The sequence below is a fragment of the Engystomops pustulosus genome, chromosome 5 (genome assembly GCF_040894005.1).
Source record: "Engystomops pustulosus chromosome 5, aEngPut4.maternal, whole genome shotgun sequence".
Taxonomy (NCBI): domain Eukaryota; kingdom Metazoa; phylum Chordata; class Amphibia; order Anura; family Leptodactylidae; genus Engystomops; species Engystomops pustulosus.
This window is the reverse complement of record NC_092415.1, coordinates 43277296-43293984: the sequence shown is the minus strand read 5'-3', so window position 1 is coordinate 43293984 and position 16689 is coordinate 43277296. Positions and strand designations below refer to the sequence as shown.

The following is a 16689-nucleotide window of genomic DNA, read 5'->3' as shown; positions in this document are numbered from 1 at the left end:
CAGTAACAACCACATTAGCTGTACTATGCATGACCCTATGCTTGATTAGCCGTAAAGAGACCTCTGCTGCAGTCTATTCAAACTGATCAATAGAGATGTCTGGTGTGATCCAATCCACCCTTAATGGATTTAGATTTAAGCATCTAGATACCCCTTTAGGGTTAGGTTTTTTTTTTTTTTTACACAGAAGTAATTTTAAAGTCTCCACTATTTGTATTGTCTAAAATGACATCTACCACCATGATCACTATTGTAAACCAAGCACATTGACATACTGGTGTGTGCCCCATCTGGCAGGATCTGCTCTTCTTTAAGCTTGTTAAGGAAAAAAAGGCTTTAACATTATGCAAATGAGCCTTAGGAACTCCACACTTCATCAACACCCATGTAGCCCGGAGCCCCTCAGGCTCATTTTCATAATTTTAAAAGCCTTCTTTGTAAAAAAATACAGGGCAAGAGAAGCTAAAAGAAGAGCAGATAATGGCAAAGGGGGCGCACACCAACATGTAAGTGTGCTTGGTTTACAATTCTTCACCCACAATTCTTTCTTTGAACTGTAGAATTTGGTTTTGTGAGTGCTTCTCTAAATAAACCTGCACACCGAAGTATTGGCCAAGTACTTACGGTAATTCCCCTAACACTGACAAAACAGGTACTGTAACAGTCCTTACAACAGTCGGAAATAAATATTTTACTTGTTTTGTTTTTTTTTTTATAAAAGCACATGAACTACTGTCTATATACATTTGTGCTGCTCTATTATGTACAAAGGTAACATACATTGAATGTCCTGTGAACGTATACAGTACCATCCATTTAATATGCATTATATTAGAGCAGTGCCAATGTAATCCTGTCTCTTCAAACTTTTATATAAATGATATTACAATGACATAATCAGGTTCCTAAAATTGGGTTCTAAATACATCTGGTAGCACTATATTTGAGAAAGGCCAAGTGACTGTCCATATGTTGCAAAGCAGATTCTGACTTCAAAGTAATGTGATAAGTAGGCAGGTGTGTGAATGGAATTGCTCCCAGGCACCACATTCAGCTCAAATGAATAAGGTATAATTCACACCATTGGTGTCTTCAAAATGTGTTTTTAATTAAACTTGCAAATTTTACATCCATTTGATACACTTGGCACAAATCCATCTAAAGTGCATATACAGAAAGTCCATAAAACTATAGAACCATAAGTCCTGTATATATCATCTTATTACAACAGAATCTTTTCAAATAACTCGGTTGTAATGTGATAATATACAGGACTTCTGGTTCTTTTGTTTTATGGACTTTCTATTTTATGCACCTTAGATGAATTTGTGGGTGCTAGGATTGCCATAAAGATTTTCATAGTGCCTCTTTTTTCTGAAAGGTAAGTTGGTCTATAACATAAACTGGTCGGATTCATCCCTCCCCATACCCCAAAGTTTCTCTGTATTTCAGTGGTAGACTATTATTTTACCCCTTTTTATTCAGAGACAGAATTTTCAAAAAGGATACTATGAAAAATTGCTATCCAAACACAACTCCCGGTGTATGTAGTGTCACAGAAGGGAAATATTGTCCTTCTGAGGTCTTAACATAGTACTGGCTTGTATATTGTTTTAATAGAGATTCTGTGAGTCCTGCAAAGTCCCTTTAAAATAAAACTGAGTACTTCCTCTAGCTTGGTATCTGATTGTATTAAAGATTGTCCATATTATTTTACAGTACCTAGCACCAGAGGTTATTAAGAAGCAGCCATATGACAACACGGTAGATTGGTGGTGTCTTGGATCTGTGCTATTTGAAATGCTACACGGCTTGGTAAGATTCTCTTCTATGTTCAATGTATACATATAACAATATAAATCTTCTATCTTATTTTATATTTGGAATTTTCACGTCATCAGCTTTTACACCAACAGCCCCTTGGGAATCCTTAGTACACTCTCTGCCATTGCTTTATGTTAACATTCACCTGTTTATCTATTAAAATAAATTATCTCAAATGTGCTTAGACAAATCACTTGATGAGGCTGAAAGAAAAATGTCACATCAGACGTGGGCTGTACAGCACAGAGAACCATACATACCGGCAATTATTGACATTGTTAGGAATGTGAGCTAATACCAGCCCATGTCTTTAACTGCCTGTATTTCCAGTTCTTGGTTTCCGGATTCCTATCTTTTATAATAATGCTAAATATATCCCAAGATATGGGCCTCTATAGTGATGCTCACCCTCTAAGGCTATCTGCACACATTGCAGATAATTGGATAATCTGCATAAAAATATTTGCATCAAATATACCTTGATTGTATGTGTTTTTGATGCAGATTTCTTGCAAATGTGATGGAGATTTTTACATGTCCATAGACTTCAATGGAAAAAGTCAAGTGAGATGATAGTTATTTCATTTTGTTGCACTTGGCAACAATTTCTTTGCGCGAGAAAAACACATCATCTACATTACTTTTTTTTACTACAATTCATTTTTACTGGGACAAAATCTGTGCATAATCCGCAAAATGTGCAGGTAGCCTTAAAGGGGTTGTCTACTTTCAGAAAATAATTGATGTTGTTTGTGAAATGAAAAGTTATACAACTTTCCAGTATACTTTCTGTATCAATTCCTCACCGTTTTCTTGATCTCTGCTTGCTGTCCTTCAGTAGAAGTCTTCTATGTTTACTTCCAGTGGGCAGGAATCTGTCCATGGTCTTGTAATATCACACAGGTGTATGAACTGTTAGTAGATTAATCAGAGCTGTGTGATAACAGCCCGTGCACCTGTGTGACATCACATGATCATGGACTGATTTTTGTGTACTGTAAGTAGAGATAGAAGATTTCTATATAAAGACAACACACAGAGATCTAGAAAGCCATGAAGAATTAATACAGAAAGTATATTGGAAAATTGCATATTTTTTCCTAACACAAACCATATTCGTTGCTAAAGTGGACAACACCCTTTTAACGTGGCTCATCTCAGGCAAAAAAATGACTCTTCTGAGCTCATATAAAGTATATTTCATACCCTACCTGAGGATGTTAGTTTAGTGGGGTGAAACCTGGAGACAGAGACCCTTTAATACATTAGAATACATTAGCTGTAGTCATACCATGTTACTTTACTGTGCAATATTGTCTATCCACACTTCTTGACGTTGTGTTTGAAAAATATTCTCCACACACCTTAGGGTAGGGCTATTGTAAGTTTCATTTCTATTGTTCCATCTGACCAGGTTATAACCCTTTAAAGGAAATCTACCATTTGTTTTTACACGTTGTGAACCAAACATACCTTGAGAATGCTGTAGCTACACTGATGCAGAAACGTACTTTGTTTAATCCCTGAACCAAGTGTGTTTTGCTTAAAAACTATTCTAGAATTCAGGAGCTTGGGAAAGCTGGGTTGCATGCTGGCTGCCTTTTATAAACACATTACACGGAGATTCCTGAACTGTCCAGACAGGACTAATCATCCTCCAAGCCACAGGAGTGACAGCCTAATTATTTTAATTTTATAATTGTTTTTTTCAGCGAAACCAGTTCAGGGATTAAACCAGATATGTTTTTGTGTATCAGTGTAGCTACAGCATTCTCAAGGTATAATTGGTTCATAATGCATAAAAGCAAATGGTAGATTTCCTTTAATGTCTTATATATGTCTCTATATGTACCCCATGATCTGTAAAGTGCTGCAAAATATGGTGACATTATATTAAAGGGGTTATACAAGGGTATAAAAAACCCCATTGGTGGCCGGGATGGGGCGGGTTAAAAACAACAAATATATGTACTTGCTTCCCGGCGTCCAGCGCTGCGATCTTTCCGGTCCTCTCTGCCCCTGTAAACAAACAGGGGCACAGAAGCCCACCCACCCCGCATATACAACGAAAGGAATAGGGACAGGTGGGCATGGCCGGCCACCTCGGCCTTCAGGAAGCTATGCGCAGCGTGTCTTACAAGCTCCTGTTTGTTTACGTGCGGTGCGGACCAAAGGGATCGCAGTGCTGGACACTGGGAGGGCGCTGGGAGGTAAGTAAATGTTTGGGGTTTTTTTTTAACGCTCCCCATTCTGTCCACCAATGGGTTATTTTATATCTTCAGATAACCCCTTTAAGATTTATCAAAAATATTTTGACAAGCTCTGCATTGATCTATTTCTATGATGATTTTTTTTTTTTCTTTTGCAGCCTCCATTTTACAATCGTGACACTTCAACTATGTATGAAAACATTCTGCACAAACCCCTGGTTATGCGGTCAGATATAAGTATAACGGCAATCTCCATTTTGGAAGAACTACTTGAAAAGGATCCTAAACAAAGACTTGGATCGCATAATGATTTTGTAAGCCTACCTAACTACCTAATTAAATTCCATTCAAGAATACTAACCCTCACTCAGCAGTGCACAATTTTATTCACATGAACAAATAGTAGCTTGTGTTTGGGGGTCCAGGGTTACATCTCTATTTTCTCCACGTTTCAATACAGTAACAAATCATTCGATGTTTCATGAGAGGAGCCAGTGCACAGATCACTGTTTGCCTTGTTCTAAAGGACCTAAGGGCATAATATTTTACACTGAAAAGGATGAGCAACATGAGCAGTGATGTCGTAATAATTACAAAACACTATAGCACATCTATGATCTGAGCCGTGACTGTGCAGGTTTCATACATCGCTCCAAAAATGTTATTGTTTTTTTTCTCCATTAGTATTGTGGCTATTGTTACCTGCAGTACAGTGCTTTTACTTGCCGGGTATCTCCTCTTTGGTAGGCAGGCTTTGTTCAGGTTCATGTGATCAGCAGACTGAATTACTTATTCGTGCATCTACTGCTTGAAGTAATTTTTTATTATTATTGGTCTCATAGACTTGCATAGAGAGACTGACTTTTGGTACACACTGCAGACACTCTCTGAAATAGCCAAGTTAGTATGCTGATCAAACCTTGGACACAAACAAAGCCTGTATGCTTAAAAGGAAATCTATTTTAAATTGTACTCTTTAGACTTGGACTACACAGTGAGTTTTATTTGACATGCCACGAAGATCACAATGGTGTATTGTTACAGCATGTAACTTTACAGTAATAGAATCTTCATATTGCATTTTTTGCTCACAAGAAGAGAGCTAAAAACTGAACTACTTGTCTACATCTACTACCTGCCTGAAGCCACCCACAGATCCTTATGGACCTGTGGTTTAGTGTACCAAATCGACCCTTTATGACCTCTCTGCATTAAAAAAAAGCAAATGTTTTATATTCACCTTGGTCCAGAGCTCTCAGCTCCTGCGCAATGCTACAAGTGCAGCTGGCTTAGTATACCCCCACTCCACTGTGCATGCATCATAAGCATGGCTCATGCGCAGTTAGGGTCTTAATCCAGCTTCAATTAAGCAATGATGTGAGCCCAATGTGCCATATTGAACTTTTATCTAAGCAAGTATAGCCATGTGTTTGTTTGGGGGTTTTTTTTCCCTTACTTTGTGCCCATGGACAGTGTTTGTATTTGTATAGGGCAATTTGGGACACTGAACGTTATCTTGTTCTCTTTAAAACATTTAAACCATTTGCCTAACTTTGTTAACGGTGGGGGTCTAAGTGATGAGAACAGGGGGTCCGATGGGGTCTGAGGTACCTCCGCCAGACCCCTCATTTCTTCTTGAAATGAGCGGGGCAGATGGCCGTGCATGTCTGTTCTCCTCCATTCATCTCTATGTAGCTGACGGAATTCACTGAGAATCCCACCGATCAGCTAGTTGGGGCCTAACTTGCTTTGTAGGAAAACCCCTTTAAGCTTTTTTCATTGTCAAGTTGCTGATCTATGTTGCATAACCAAAGTCACTATGCAGCTTTACAATTACAAGTCCCTACTGGCTGTAGAATATCACAGATCTATCTTTTATTATATGATAAAGTAACTCAATGTATGCTTATACACAGGCATGAAACAATAACTCTTTAACTGTGACTTAATATTATGAGCAGGAATTTCCTGATATTCATATAATGACACCCTGGAACAAAGTCATAATTGTAACTTCCTTGTGCTTTGTTCAGCAGCTCATGTACCATTAGAGCTGAGAGAACCTATTTCCGCTTTTTTTTTTTTTTTTTTTTTTATAGCCTAACCTTTTATTTTCTGTACTTTATAGCATGAAATTAAGTACCATCCATTTTTCACATCTATAAACTGGGAAAATCTGGTTGAGAAGAAGATCCCTCCACCATATGATCCTCATGTGGTATGTACATATGCTACACCTTTATTTATTTTTCTATAAATAAGCTGATATTCTGACCCTAATTTCTTTTCCTTTTTAGGATGGCCCAGATGATATCTCAAATTTTGACACAGAATTTACAGATTCTATGGTTCCAGATTCTGTCTGTGTATCATCAGACTATTCTATTGTGAACGCCAGTGTTGAAGAAGCAGATGATGCTTTTGTTGGTTTTTCTTATGCTCCACCTTCTGATGACTTTTCCTTTTAGAAATGAACTTGAAATATATTTTTGTTTGGGTTAATATGAATTATAGCCTTACAGGTTAGAGAATATGTACACCTTATATTTTGAGACTTGCTAGCTCAAGGAATGCTAGAAATACAATTTCCAAGACCCTAATCCCCACAATAAAGGGACTATGACAGTCAATCAAGTATTCTGCCCCTAAAAGTAAAAACTTTCTTGAATGTTTTTGTTTTTTAGATCTTATTTTTTAAGTATTCTGGATCGATTTATTTCTTCATATAAATTCATAGTGTTTGGAACATTTGTACAGAACTGTAAATCTCCTGCATAGATAGACTTGAGGAGAGTCTTGTACTGTCTCCATTGTGTCTAATTTTCTGGCACTGCCACTCAGATTTCTGCAGTAAATCCTAACATACCTCCATAATAATCAATTGATGTCCAGTTGCCCAGAAAGACAATATATGTAAATAAAGACATGGGCCAAGGAACCACTTGTGAACACCTCCTGCCTGCCCTCCTATATTCTGGATATCATTACTCTGCTTCTTGAAATTCTGTGCATGCATTGCTTGGTAACAAGCTAGGAGACCAGAGAGTTGAGCATTAGTTTAGAAACGGGCATAGAAGCTCTGGGTAAATGCACATGCGCAAACTAGTTAGTGAGTTATGTATGCACTGGATTTCAAGTTGTAGAAGTGATGTCTTCAACACAGGGAGGGGGAGTATTAAGGGCAGGGCTGTACTGAGCGACAATGAAACGGTAAGAGTCATGCCAGAGCCGTTCTATGAGAATGAAGCCAATGCTTTGTGATGACCAACAGATTTTGTTTACATAAATTTTACAAGTCGTTTACTGGATAACTGAACATCCTTGTGTTAGAGTTCATGGTGAAAAGAAAGTTCATGGACTTCCTTTAAAATGCAAGATTTTGTTTGCCTTTAGATGCCACTAGAGGGAGCTTCCAAACTGAATAGTGTTATACATTGAGCAGTAAGCAGTACTTTCTTATGGTACTTCTGGTGATCAATACATCTGGGTTGTGTCACTCCTCATTTTAGTTGGAAAAACATAGGAAGGAGACTACACAGATTTAATAGAAACCGGTAATAGAACTTTAAGAATTAGAATAACCCGTCAAGAGAGGCAACACATCGTCTTTTAATCTACATTTATTAAGGCAATGAAAAGTTCTGTATTGAAAAATGCTCTAACTTACTATAAAGCTTTATTTTAGAACTTTATCAACACAGAATATTGGATATAAAAATGTTAACATTCTAGTTAAAATCATTACATTTCAGAAATGCCAGACTGTCAGAAAAGTGTTAAAATATACTGAGTGGTCATCAAGGATCCCAGCGGAAACGCCCCGAAGACCTTCTTCAAATATGTCTGTTTTTCATCTTTAAAACATTTTTCCTTTTTACATTGAGGTGTTGCCAGGCAATCATCGGAGTCAATTTATATTGTCCTGCGGATGTTCAAACTTGTGCCTTTTGCATATTGCTTAGCAAACCATTTTATACTGAAACTGGACATTGCTATATAAAGATGTTTTGTTGGCATTGGGCAGTGATATCTAGTGGATTTACACCAGAACATTCCATTTATTTCCTGAACTGTTTCTTGCTGTTCTTTAAGTAGAATTCTTATGGCTGCTGTGCGAGCCTCCTTCATAAGAATACTGGACAATGTGTCATTAGAAAAGGGTTTTTCAAAGAATATGTTGATCCTTTAACTTTTGTGTGCTATTTCTTATTCTTGTGTTCAAACCATACTTCTAGATAGTGTATACATAGGAGTATTTTGTTATTCTTTAGACCTGGTTCTCACAACATTACATTTTTGTGGACTCCTAATGACTGATCGATCTCCTCCTTTTTGGACCCTCTCCTAACTCTCTGTTAAAGCATCATGTTCGAAACTGGCATCTGAATAAAATGAGCTCAGTACAGAATATCTAATTGCTTGTAAAGTGTTAAAATAATTTAAAAAAATAATACAAACTTGCAGTCAGCATGTATGCAATATAAAATATGCACAACTAAACTTTTGAAGCATTTTTATTGCAAAAAATTAATTGATCACATGATAATAGGAAACTTTGTAGTATACTTCATAAAGGAAAACAGCTCATCTGTGACTTTTCTGCTCCCTCTTTCTCCTGTAGAGAGCAGTGTGTGAAAAATTTCTCAAATACTGTATATAGCACAAATACAAGGAAAACAGGCTAGAGATTAACTCTTTCCATGCCTAGAAAATATTTCACTTGATTGGGCTGCTTAATGAGAGAAGACTACCCAGTGGCTGTTTGGAAATCGTAATTAGAGTAGTAGTATAAAAGTGTCTACCTCTAGCTGTCAGTGCAGTAGAGGACAAAAACCTGATTAACACAAACTGCATAAATAAGGAAGAAAGGAAAAAAGGACACTTGAGCATACAGTATTTCTTTTAATAACGTATATTACAGTTTACTATTATCTGTACTATTAATTTATGTAATTTTGTTAAAAGTTTAGTCACACTTTAAAGTCTCATTTTGTAATTATAGGGAACTTGTCACCAGGGACCTAATTTTCACTAGAGACAGGTTGTAGAAGCCGATCACACCTGCAGTGCAAAAATGCCTCTGCCTTTTTATAAGCATTTACTTTGCTGCATGCTGCCTCCATCTTTGTGCTCCTGTACAGCTCCTTCCTCCCCCGCTGATGTCAGTTCACCATGCTGTGACCTCTGTGAAGGAGCAGGAAGGAGGAGCTGTGCAGGAGCACAAAAGTGTGGGCCAAGAGCTGAGCAGTCTGCAGCACAGACAAGTCACATGTTGTTGTTTTTTTTTTTTAAATGCATCCAAACTAAAGCCAAACCCCTGTGACTACACAGAGAATATTGTCAGGTTGCAAGGTAAGTTATAACACAGAATTATATAGTAATGCAAATGCTTGTAAAAGGCAGACCCTTTTGCAATGCAGGTGTGATGGGCAACCTGTCTTTAGTGAAAATGAGGTCACTGGTGAAAAAGTTCCCTTTTAAATAGCCATGGTTTGGCAACACCATTCTGACCTATTCTAATAATGAATCTTTGTCTAAGGCTTTTGGTGACTTCTCTATTCTTGAACAATTCAGTTGTGAGCCAATTTCATTGTATTTTGGCAATGAACAATGCTTGGCATTTACGCTTTAAAATGCCATATTTTCAATAATTTGATCTTGTTTTGTTATGCCAGGTATGTGAAATGTAGCTTTATCTAGTTAGCTGTAAGGATATGCAATCTTTGTACTACCTAACTGTATGTAAACTGGAAAGGAAGCAAATTTAGATAGCTAATGTAAGAAATTGTGCCTTATTTTTATAATGCAAAATCTATTTTGTAACAGAACTATGAATCACAGTGTTCCTTTTGTTCAGTGTAATTTTTATAATGCAAGAAAATCTAGTAAATAACATTGTGAAACTATAAAGGACTGTGGTTGTCTGTGTATAAAACATACAGTAGTATATATGTATGTATGTAAAAAAAATTTCTGCAGCCATCGGTTGTAATTGATCACTTTAGCATGGGATCATAGGCTCCAACATCCAATCCTCAAAACATGACCACATACTACATGTTGGCATATAAATGGCTGCTGTTTATTATGGATTAATATCATAGCACATCATTTTTAACCCTTTACTTTACCATTTTACTCAGGCTTTCAATAAAAATTACAATTCGAACACAACCTCAACTTCAGTAATATCCTACACTAAATCCGCTATGCAGTCTTGCTTGAGCAAATATTTAGTACAGTTTTGTATTGTCAGAGGTACCCCTATTTCACACATTTTCACCTGCACAACAGAAAATCTTAGCCCATCACATGACGTCACTTCATTCTCCCAGTATGGAAGTGGGAGGTGCATGGCGTGCATAATTAGCAGCCCGGAGCACTGGACATCTTGTGCCCGCACTCCGTGCTGCTAATTATAAGTTTCTTTTCTAGGTGAGGATCAACACTGTAAGAGCAGTGAGACTATGAAACTCTTCTGCAGGAGGTTCATGTTCAAGAGAGGCCTGGATGCCTTTCTGGAGAGCAAAAATATCACGGGTTATGGGGAAAAAACATTTGTTTAATTCTTAAAGGTTGGACTTCAGGGTCTTGTGTCTTTTTCCAGCGTTATATACTATGATCAAGAGAGGTGGAAGTGAGTATTTCTAGGTTTTGTTTTTTTTTTTCATTTAAACAAACCTTTAAAGACCATTGAGCCAATGGATGCTTTTACTAGGGGTCGGAGCAGGGCTGCCACTAGGAATTTCGGGGCTTCTGATGTGCAAAGGTTGTGCTAACCCTCCATTAACCATGATATGTAGTATAAGATTTGTCTCCATGTTGGTTGCCCACATAGGAGAAGATAAGAGAATCGCAACACAGATTACATGTAGAGTGCATGAATAATACCAGTACTGACTCCAGGGGCGTTGCTAGGGTTGTAAAAGATCCGGGGCACGGGCCCCAATACATATGTAGCGCTCTTTTAGTAATGCCCCCTCCTGTACATAACCCCTCACATAACAACTTTACTGACGGGGTATACAGCTACAGAAACACCAGAGAAATCCCTACTTTTTCCCTCCAGTGACTGCAGGTGACGTCTCCTCCATCTTCTCCATTAGACATCACCACATCTTATGTTCCTCATTGTCCCTACATCTTGGTTCCCTGGCAGTGTTATCCTGCTGCTGCCCCTAACAATCTCCCCAAATACTGTAAGGCTGTGCTCACACTTTGTCTTGCATTTAAACAAAACCAGGTGCTTGTTACCCATCACGCCCCAACAGTAAGTAATGTGCCCACACAGCCCCAACAGTAAGTAATGTGCCCACACAGCCCCAACAGTTAGTAATGTGCCCACACAGCCCCCCACTAAGTAATGTGCCTCACACTAACCCCCCTTATTCTCCCCCTTCCCTATCATGTCTCCCCCCTTACCTCACAGATGCAGCTCTCTCTCTCTCTCTCTCTCTCTCTCTCTGTGCACTGCTTTCCCCGGCAGGTCATGTGACCATGACATTATCACAGGTCCTTCAGACTCTGTGACTATTATTCACCGGAGGCTGAGCTGCTGGGGAAAGCAGTGACAGCAAACGTTCTCATCACGATCCGTGCAGGACACGGATCGTGTTGAGAGAGGGTTGGATGCCCGAGGAGATCCGGGGCACAGGCCAAAAGATCCGGGGCACGAGCCCCGGATCTTTTGACCTAGCGACGCCCCTGACTGACTCAAAGATGACATGTTTTATAGGGGGGCTTCTGTTTCATTTTCCTCTTTTACCTAGAGGTCAGCCTCTTCTAGATTCGACTCATTCCCGCAGATTACATAACACATTAATTTTAGCACCTTCTTTTTTGAAATTTTGTTTTTATTGGTGGTAAGAGTACAAATAAAGAGCAGGAACGCAGTCCTTGTAACATTGCATACAATCAACCAAGTATAAACCATAATTAATGACAAAATTTACAATTATGTAACCTTTGGTATACCTCTTCATGTATATGCTCCGGCCCCTTTCGCACTCCATTTTTAAGGAATTAAGAAGCAGAACTATTAGGGAGTCCTTAGACTCAATAAAGTGCCCAAAAGGGAATTTTAGCACCGTCTTAACGCTGTTTTAAAACCCACTTATTGTAACCAATATGGTCTACGTTTTTCATGTAGTGGCCCCCACCTCACATTGGGCCCTTTTACTCCTCTATGCATTATGGCTGCCCTGTTCCTCCATACATTTTGGACCCCTTCTCCTCATCACATTGTGGCCCTCTACTGCTCCTTACATGCTTGTGTTATTCTCGCATGTATATAGCCAACAATCAAATAAAGACAAAAGATAGCGGCACTCACCCAGAAATCTTCTTTATTCAGCTTAATGCATAAGACAGGGAGGTGCAGCACAAGAAAGGCTTCGGCGACGGGCCGTTTCGCGCACTCCTGCGCTTCGTCTAGCCGTATGAGGGACGCCGGTGGAGTCGGGGTTATAACCGTCCTCCCTCTGACGTCACTCATAGAAAAATCATGTGATCGAAGGAATCATGTGATCGGGAAACAGGGGTGTGTGTGTGTGTGTGTGCGCGCGGAGGTGTAGGCGGTGCCCGTACAAGACTGTCAGCTGACCAGTCAAGTTACAGACGTCGCCGGCATGCACAATCATTCAAGCCGCAGTGTTATACAAAAAACAAGGAAAAGTGGAACAAGAAACGGCAAGTTGCACATAATCCTAATAACATCACATAATTAAAAACAATTTCCTTGCAGTGTGGTATATCAAGAAGTTGCAGAGGGCAAATTGACTTAATCTATATCTCTCTTATAGCATCTGGTGCATCTACAGAAACACTGCCATGTCGTTTTTATCATTTAGTCCTACTGGACCTTCTGATTCTGTCTTAAGGATCCATCTAGCCTTGCACCGGAGGAGCTCTCTATGTCTATCTCCTCCATTAGTATTCACTGTTACTCTTTCTATCCCCGCAAAGGACAGTGCATCAGGGTTACCTGCATGTACTGTATGCACATGTTGTATCAATCTAGGGGAACCTTTTCCTGTGATAACTGAGCGATGGTGCTCCCTGAACCTAATGTAGAGAGGTCTAATGGTTTTGCCTATGTAGAATCGTCTACATGGGCAAAAGACGACATAGACTACGTAATCAGTTTTGCAACTAATAAAGTGTTTCACAGTAGTTGTGACTCCTCCTATCTGGAGAGTCTTGTCCCTTAAATGAAATTTACAGAAATTACAGTGGTGGCATGGAAAATTACCTTGTGGACTCGCTTTGTCTAACCATGTAGTTTTATCATCTCCAAATCTACTTCTGACAAGAAGGTTCTTAACCCCTTAAGGACGCAGCCATTTTGTAGCTTAAGGCTCAGCCCGATTTTTTGGATTCTGACTTGCGTCTCTTTATACGGTTATAACTTTTGAACACTGTTACTTATCAAAGCGATTCTGAGATTGTTTTTTCCCCACATGTTGTACTTCATTTTAGTGGTAAATTTTGGCTGATAAGTTTTGCGTTTATTTACAAAAAAAAAGAAAATATGATAAATTTTTGGAAAAATTTGCCATTTTTGAAATTCAAAATCATTGCGTTTTCAGGCAGATCGATTTACCACCTAAATAAGTTGCTGAATAACATTTCCCATTTGTCTACTTTACATTTTCATAATTTCTGAAATGTCTGGATAATTTATTTTGATGTCACGCGGCTTGCAAATAGAATAGCGCTTTTCCGGATTTTCAGAATTGACTATTTTGGGGATAAATACAGTTTTGAATGAAAATTTACTTATTTAGCATCAAAACCCCCTATATAACCAACCCATTTTCAAATCTGCACCCCTCAAGCTATCAGAAACAGCTTTTACGAAGATTGTTAACCCCTTGAGATCTTCATAGTAATTGAATCAAAATGGAGGTGAAATTCAGAATGGTCATATTGTTCCCTTATACGTTCATTTAGCCCTAAAATTTACACATTTCCAAAAGATAAAAAGAGAAAACTCACCATACAATTTGTTCTGCAATTTCTCCTGAGTACAAAGACCCCCCACATGTGGCTGTGACTTGTGTTATGGGGGCACAGCGAGGCGCAGAAGGGAAGGAGGGCCCTGCAGCTGCCAGGATTTTAGTTTCCTCATTGGCCCCTTTTGAAGGCTATAAAATTTTCGCTTTTTCGTTATTGGGGCCATGTGATGCCATTTTTTTTGCGGGATGAGATGCTTTTTCCAGTGTTACCATTTTGCGGTTTTTATCACCTATTGTTGAAAATTTAGGAACTTTTTTTGAGGACAGGAGTAGAAAAGCATCAATTCTGTACTGGATTTTTTACTTCTTTTTTTTTTGGTGTTCACCGTATAGACTAATAATCATGTTATCTTTATTCTATGGGTTGATACGATTACGGGGATACCAGACATGAATATATTTTCTTACGTTTTACTAAATTTGTCAAACAAAACCCTAATGTGGGGAAAAATCTATCATTTATGTATTGCCGTCTTCCAAGTGGCATAACATTGTTACTTTTTTGGCTACGGAGCTGGTTGATGGCTTGTTTTTTGCGGGACATGTTGTTCTTTGCACCAGTATCATGTCGCAGTACATATGGTTTTTTGATCACATTTTATAGCATTTTTTGTGGGATTGAAAAGGTAAAAATCATAATTTTTGGAGGGTCTATAACAGTTTTTTTTACGGCGTTTATCGTGCGGGTTCAATAATGATTTACTTTTATTCTACGGGTTGTTACGGACGCGGTGATACTATATATGTGGGGTTTGTCTTATGATTTAGATTTTTTTTTGAGTTATATGTCTCTTTATATGTTTTGGGGGTTTGGGGCATTTTTAGTGATTTATGACGTTATTTTTTTTTTACTTTTTCACTTTTATAACATGGGACATGAAGAAGCAATCATCTGATTGCTTGTTCATGATTATATTCTGCAATACTCATGTATTGCAGGATATTAGCAGCGTCACAGACGCCATCTTACTGGCAATTCTTACTATAGCAATGATCGGCGCACCCCGAAAACGGTTCGGGGGGGCCGATCGTGGGGGAAAGACCCCCCAGATACATGTTAGATGCCGCGGTCGCGCTGACCGCGGCATTTAACGGGTTAAGCACCCGCGATCGGAGACAACTCCGATCGCGGGTGTTACACTGGGGTGCCGGCTATCAGTCACAGCCGGCACCCCGTCTTTCCCGATGCCGGTTCGGCTCAGATCTTGAGCTGAACCGGCATGGGCTCAGCGTCCGATATATCGGACGCTGAGCGCTAAGTCATTGAGCTCAGCGTCCGATATATCGGACGCTGAGCGTGAAGAGGTTAAGAGTGGGATTACGTCTGAAGGCCACCATAGGTCTATTGGCCGTGAGTATTTTAGGCTCCGGGTCCCTTTCTAGTATATTCCAGTTTTTCTGGATGGCCTTGCGGATATTGTTCTCATTGGGTCCGAAGTCAAAGGTGAATGTAAATCTATCCCTCTCATATTTCTTGTCAGAAGTAGATTTGGAGATGATAAAACTACATGGTTAGACAAAGCGAGTCCACAAGGTAATTTTCCATGCCACCACTGTAATTTCTGTAAATTTCATTTAAGGGACAAGACTCTCCAGATAGGAGGAGTCACAACTACTGTGAAACACTTTATTAGTTGCAAAACTGATTACGTAGTCTATGTCGTCTTTTGCCCATGTAGACGATTCTACATAGGCAAAACCATTAGACCTCTCTACATTAGGTTCAGGGAGCACCATCGCTCAGTTATCACAGGAAAAGGTTCCCCTAGATTGATACAACATGTGCATACAGTACATGCAGGTAACCCTGATGCACTGTCCTTTGCGGGGATAGAAAGAGTAACAGTGAATACTAATGGAGGAGATAGACATAGAGAGCTCCTCCGGTGCAAGGCTAGATGGATCCTTAAGACAGAATCAGAAGGTCCAGTAGGACTAAATGATAAAAACGACATGGCAGTGTTTCTGTAGATGCACCAGATGCTATAAGAGAGATATAGATTAAGTCAATTTGCCCTCTGCAACTTCTTGATATACCACACTGCAAGGAAATTGTTTTTAATTATGTGATGTTATTAGGATTATGTGCAACTTGCCGTTTCTTGTTCCACTTTTCCTTGTTTTTTGTATAACACTGCGGCTTGAATGATTGTGCATGCCGGGGACGTCCGTAACTTGACTGGTCAGCTGACAGTCTTGTGCGGGCACCGCCTACACCTCCGCACACACACACACACACACACACCCCTGTTTCCCGATCACATGATTCCTTCGATCACATGATTTTTCTATGAGTGACGTCAGAGGGAGGACGGTTATAACCCCGACTCCACCGGCGTCCCTCATACGGCTAGACGAAGCGCAGGAGTGCGCGAAACGGCCCGTCGCTGAAGCCTTTCTTGTGCTGCACCTCCCTGTCTTATGCATTAAGCTGAATAAAGAAGATTTCTGGGTGAGTGCCGCTATCTTTTGTCTTTATTTGATTGCATCCACCTAGTGCACCACCCATATATCCTGGTCTAATCAAGCCCGAAGCACTGTACCTGTGCCCCAGCCATCAACTACTCTCACTCATGGTCTGGCAGTGCCGACATCCCGCTAGGTGACTTGCTAGTCTCCGGCGTTTCTCCTGTTCTATT

At 39.4% G+C, this 16689-nt stretch overlaps 1 protein-coding gene across 2 annotated transcripts in view; it reads left to right on the top strand.

Moving 5' to 3' along the window:
• SGK3 (serum/glucocorticoid regulated kinase family member 3) overlaps positions 1–6706 on the top strand; it is a 44015-nt gene extending 37309 nt beyond the window's left edge. For both annotated transcript variants that reach the window (XM_072151785.1, XM_072151786.1), the window contains exons 14-17: positions 1720–1815; positions 4193–4348; positions 6163–6252; positions 6332–6706. In XM_072151785.1, coding sequence (XP_072007886.1) covers positions 1720–1815; positions 4193–4348; positions 6163–6252; positions 6332–6502 — 513 coding nt within the window. In that variant the 3' untranslated portion in view covers positions 6503–6706. The remainder of the gene's footprint in view (positions 1–1719; positions 1816–4192; positions 4349–6162; positions 6253–6331) is intronic.
• The last annotated feature ends 9983 nt before the right edge of the window (positions 6707–16689 follow it).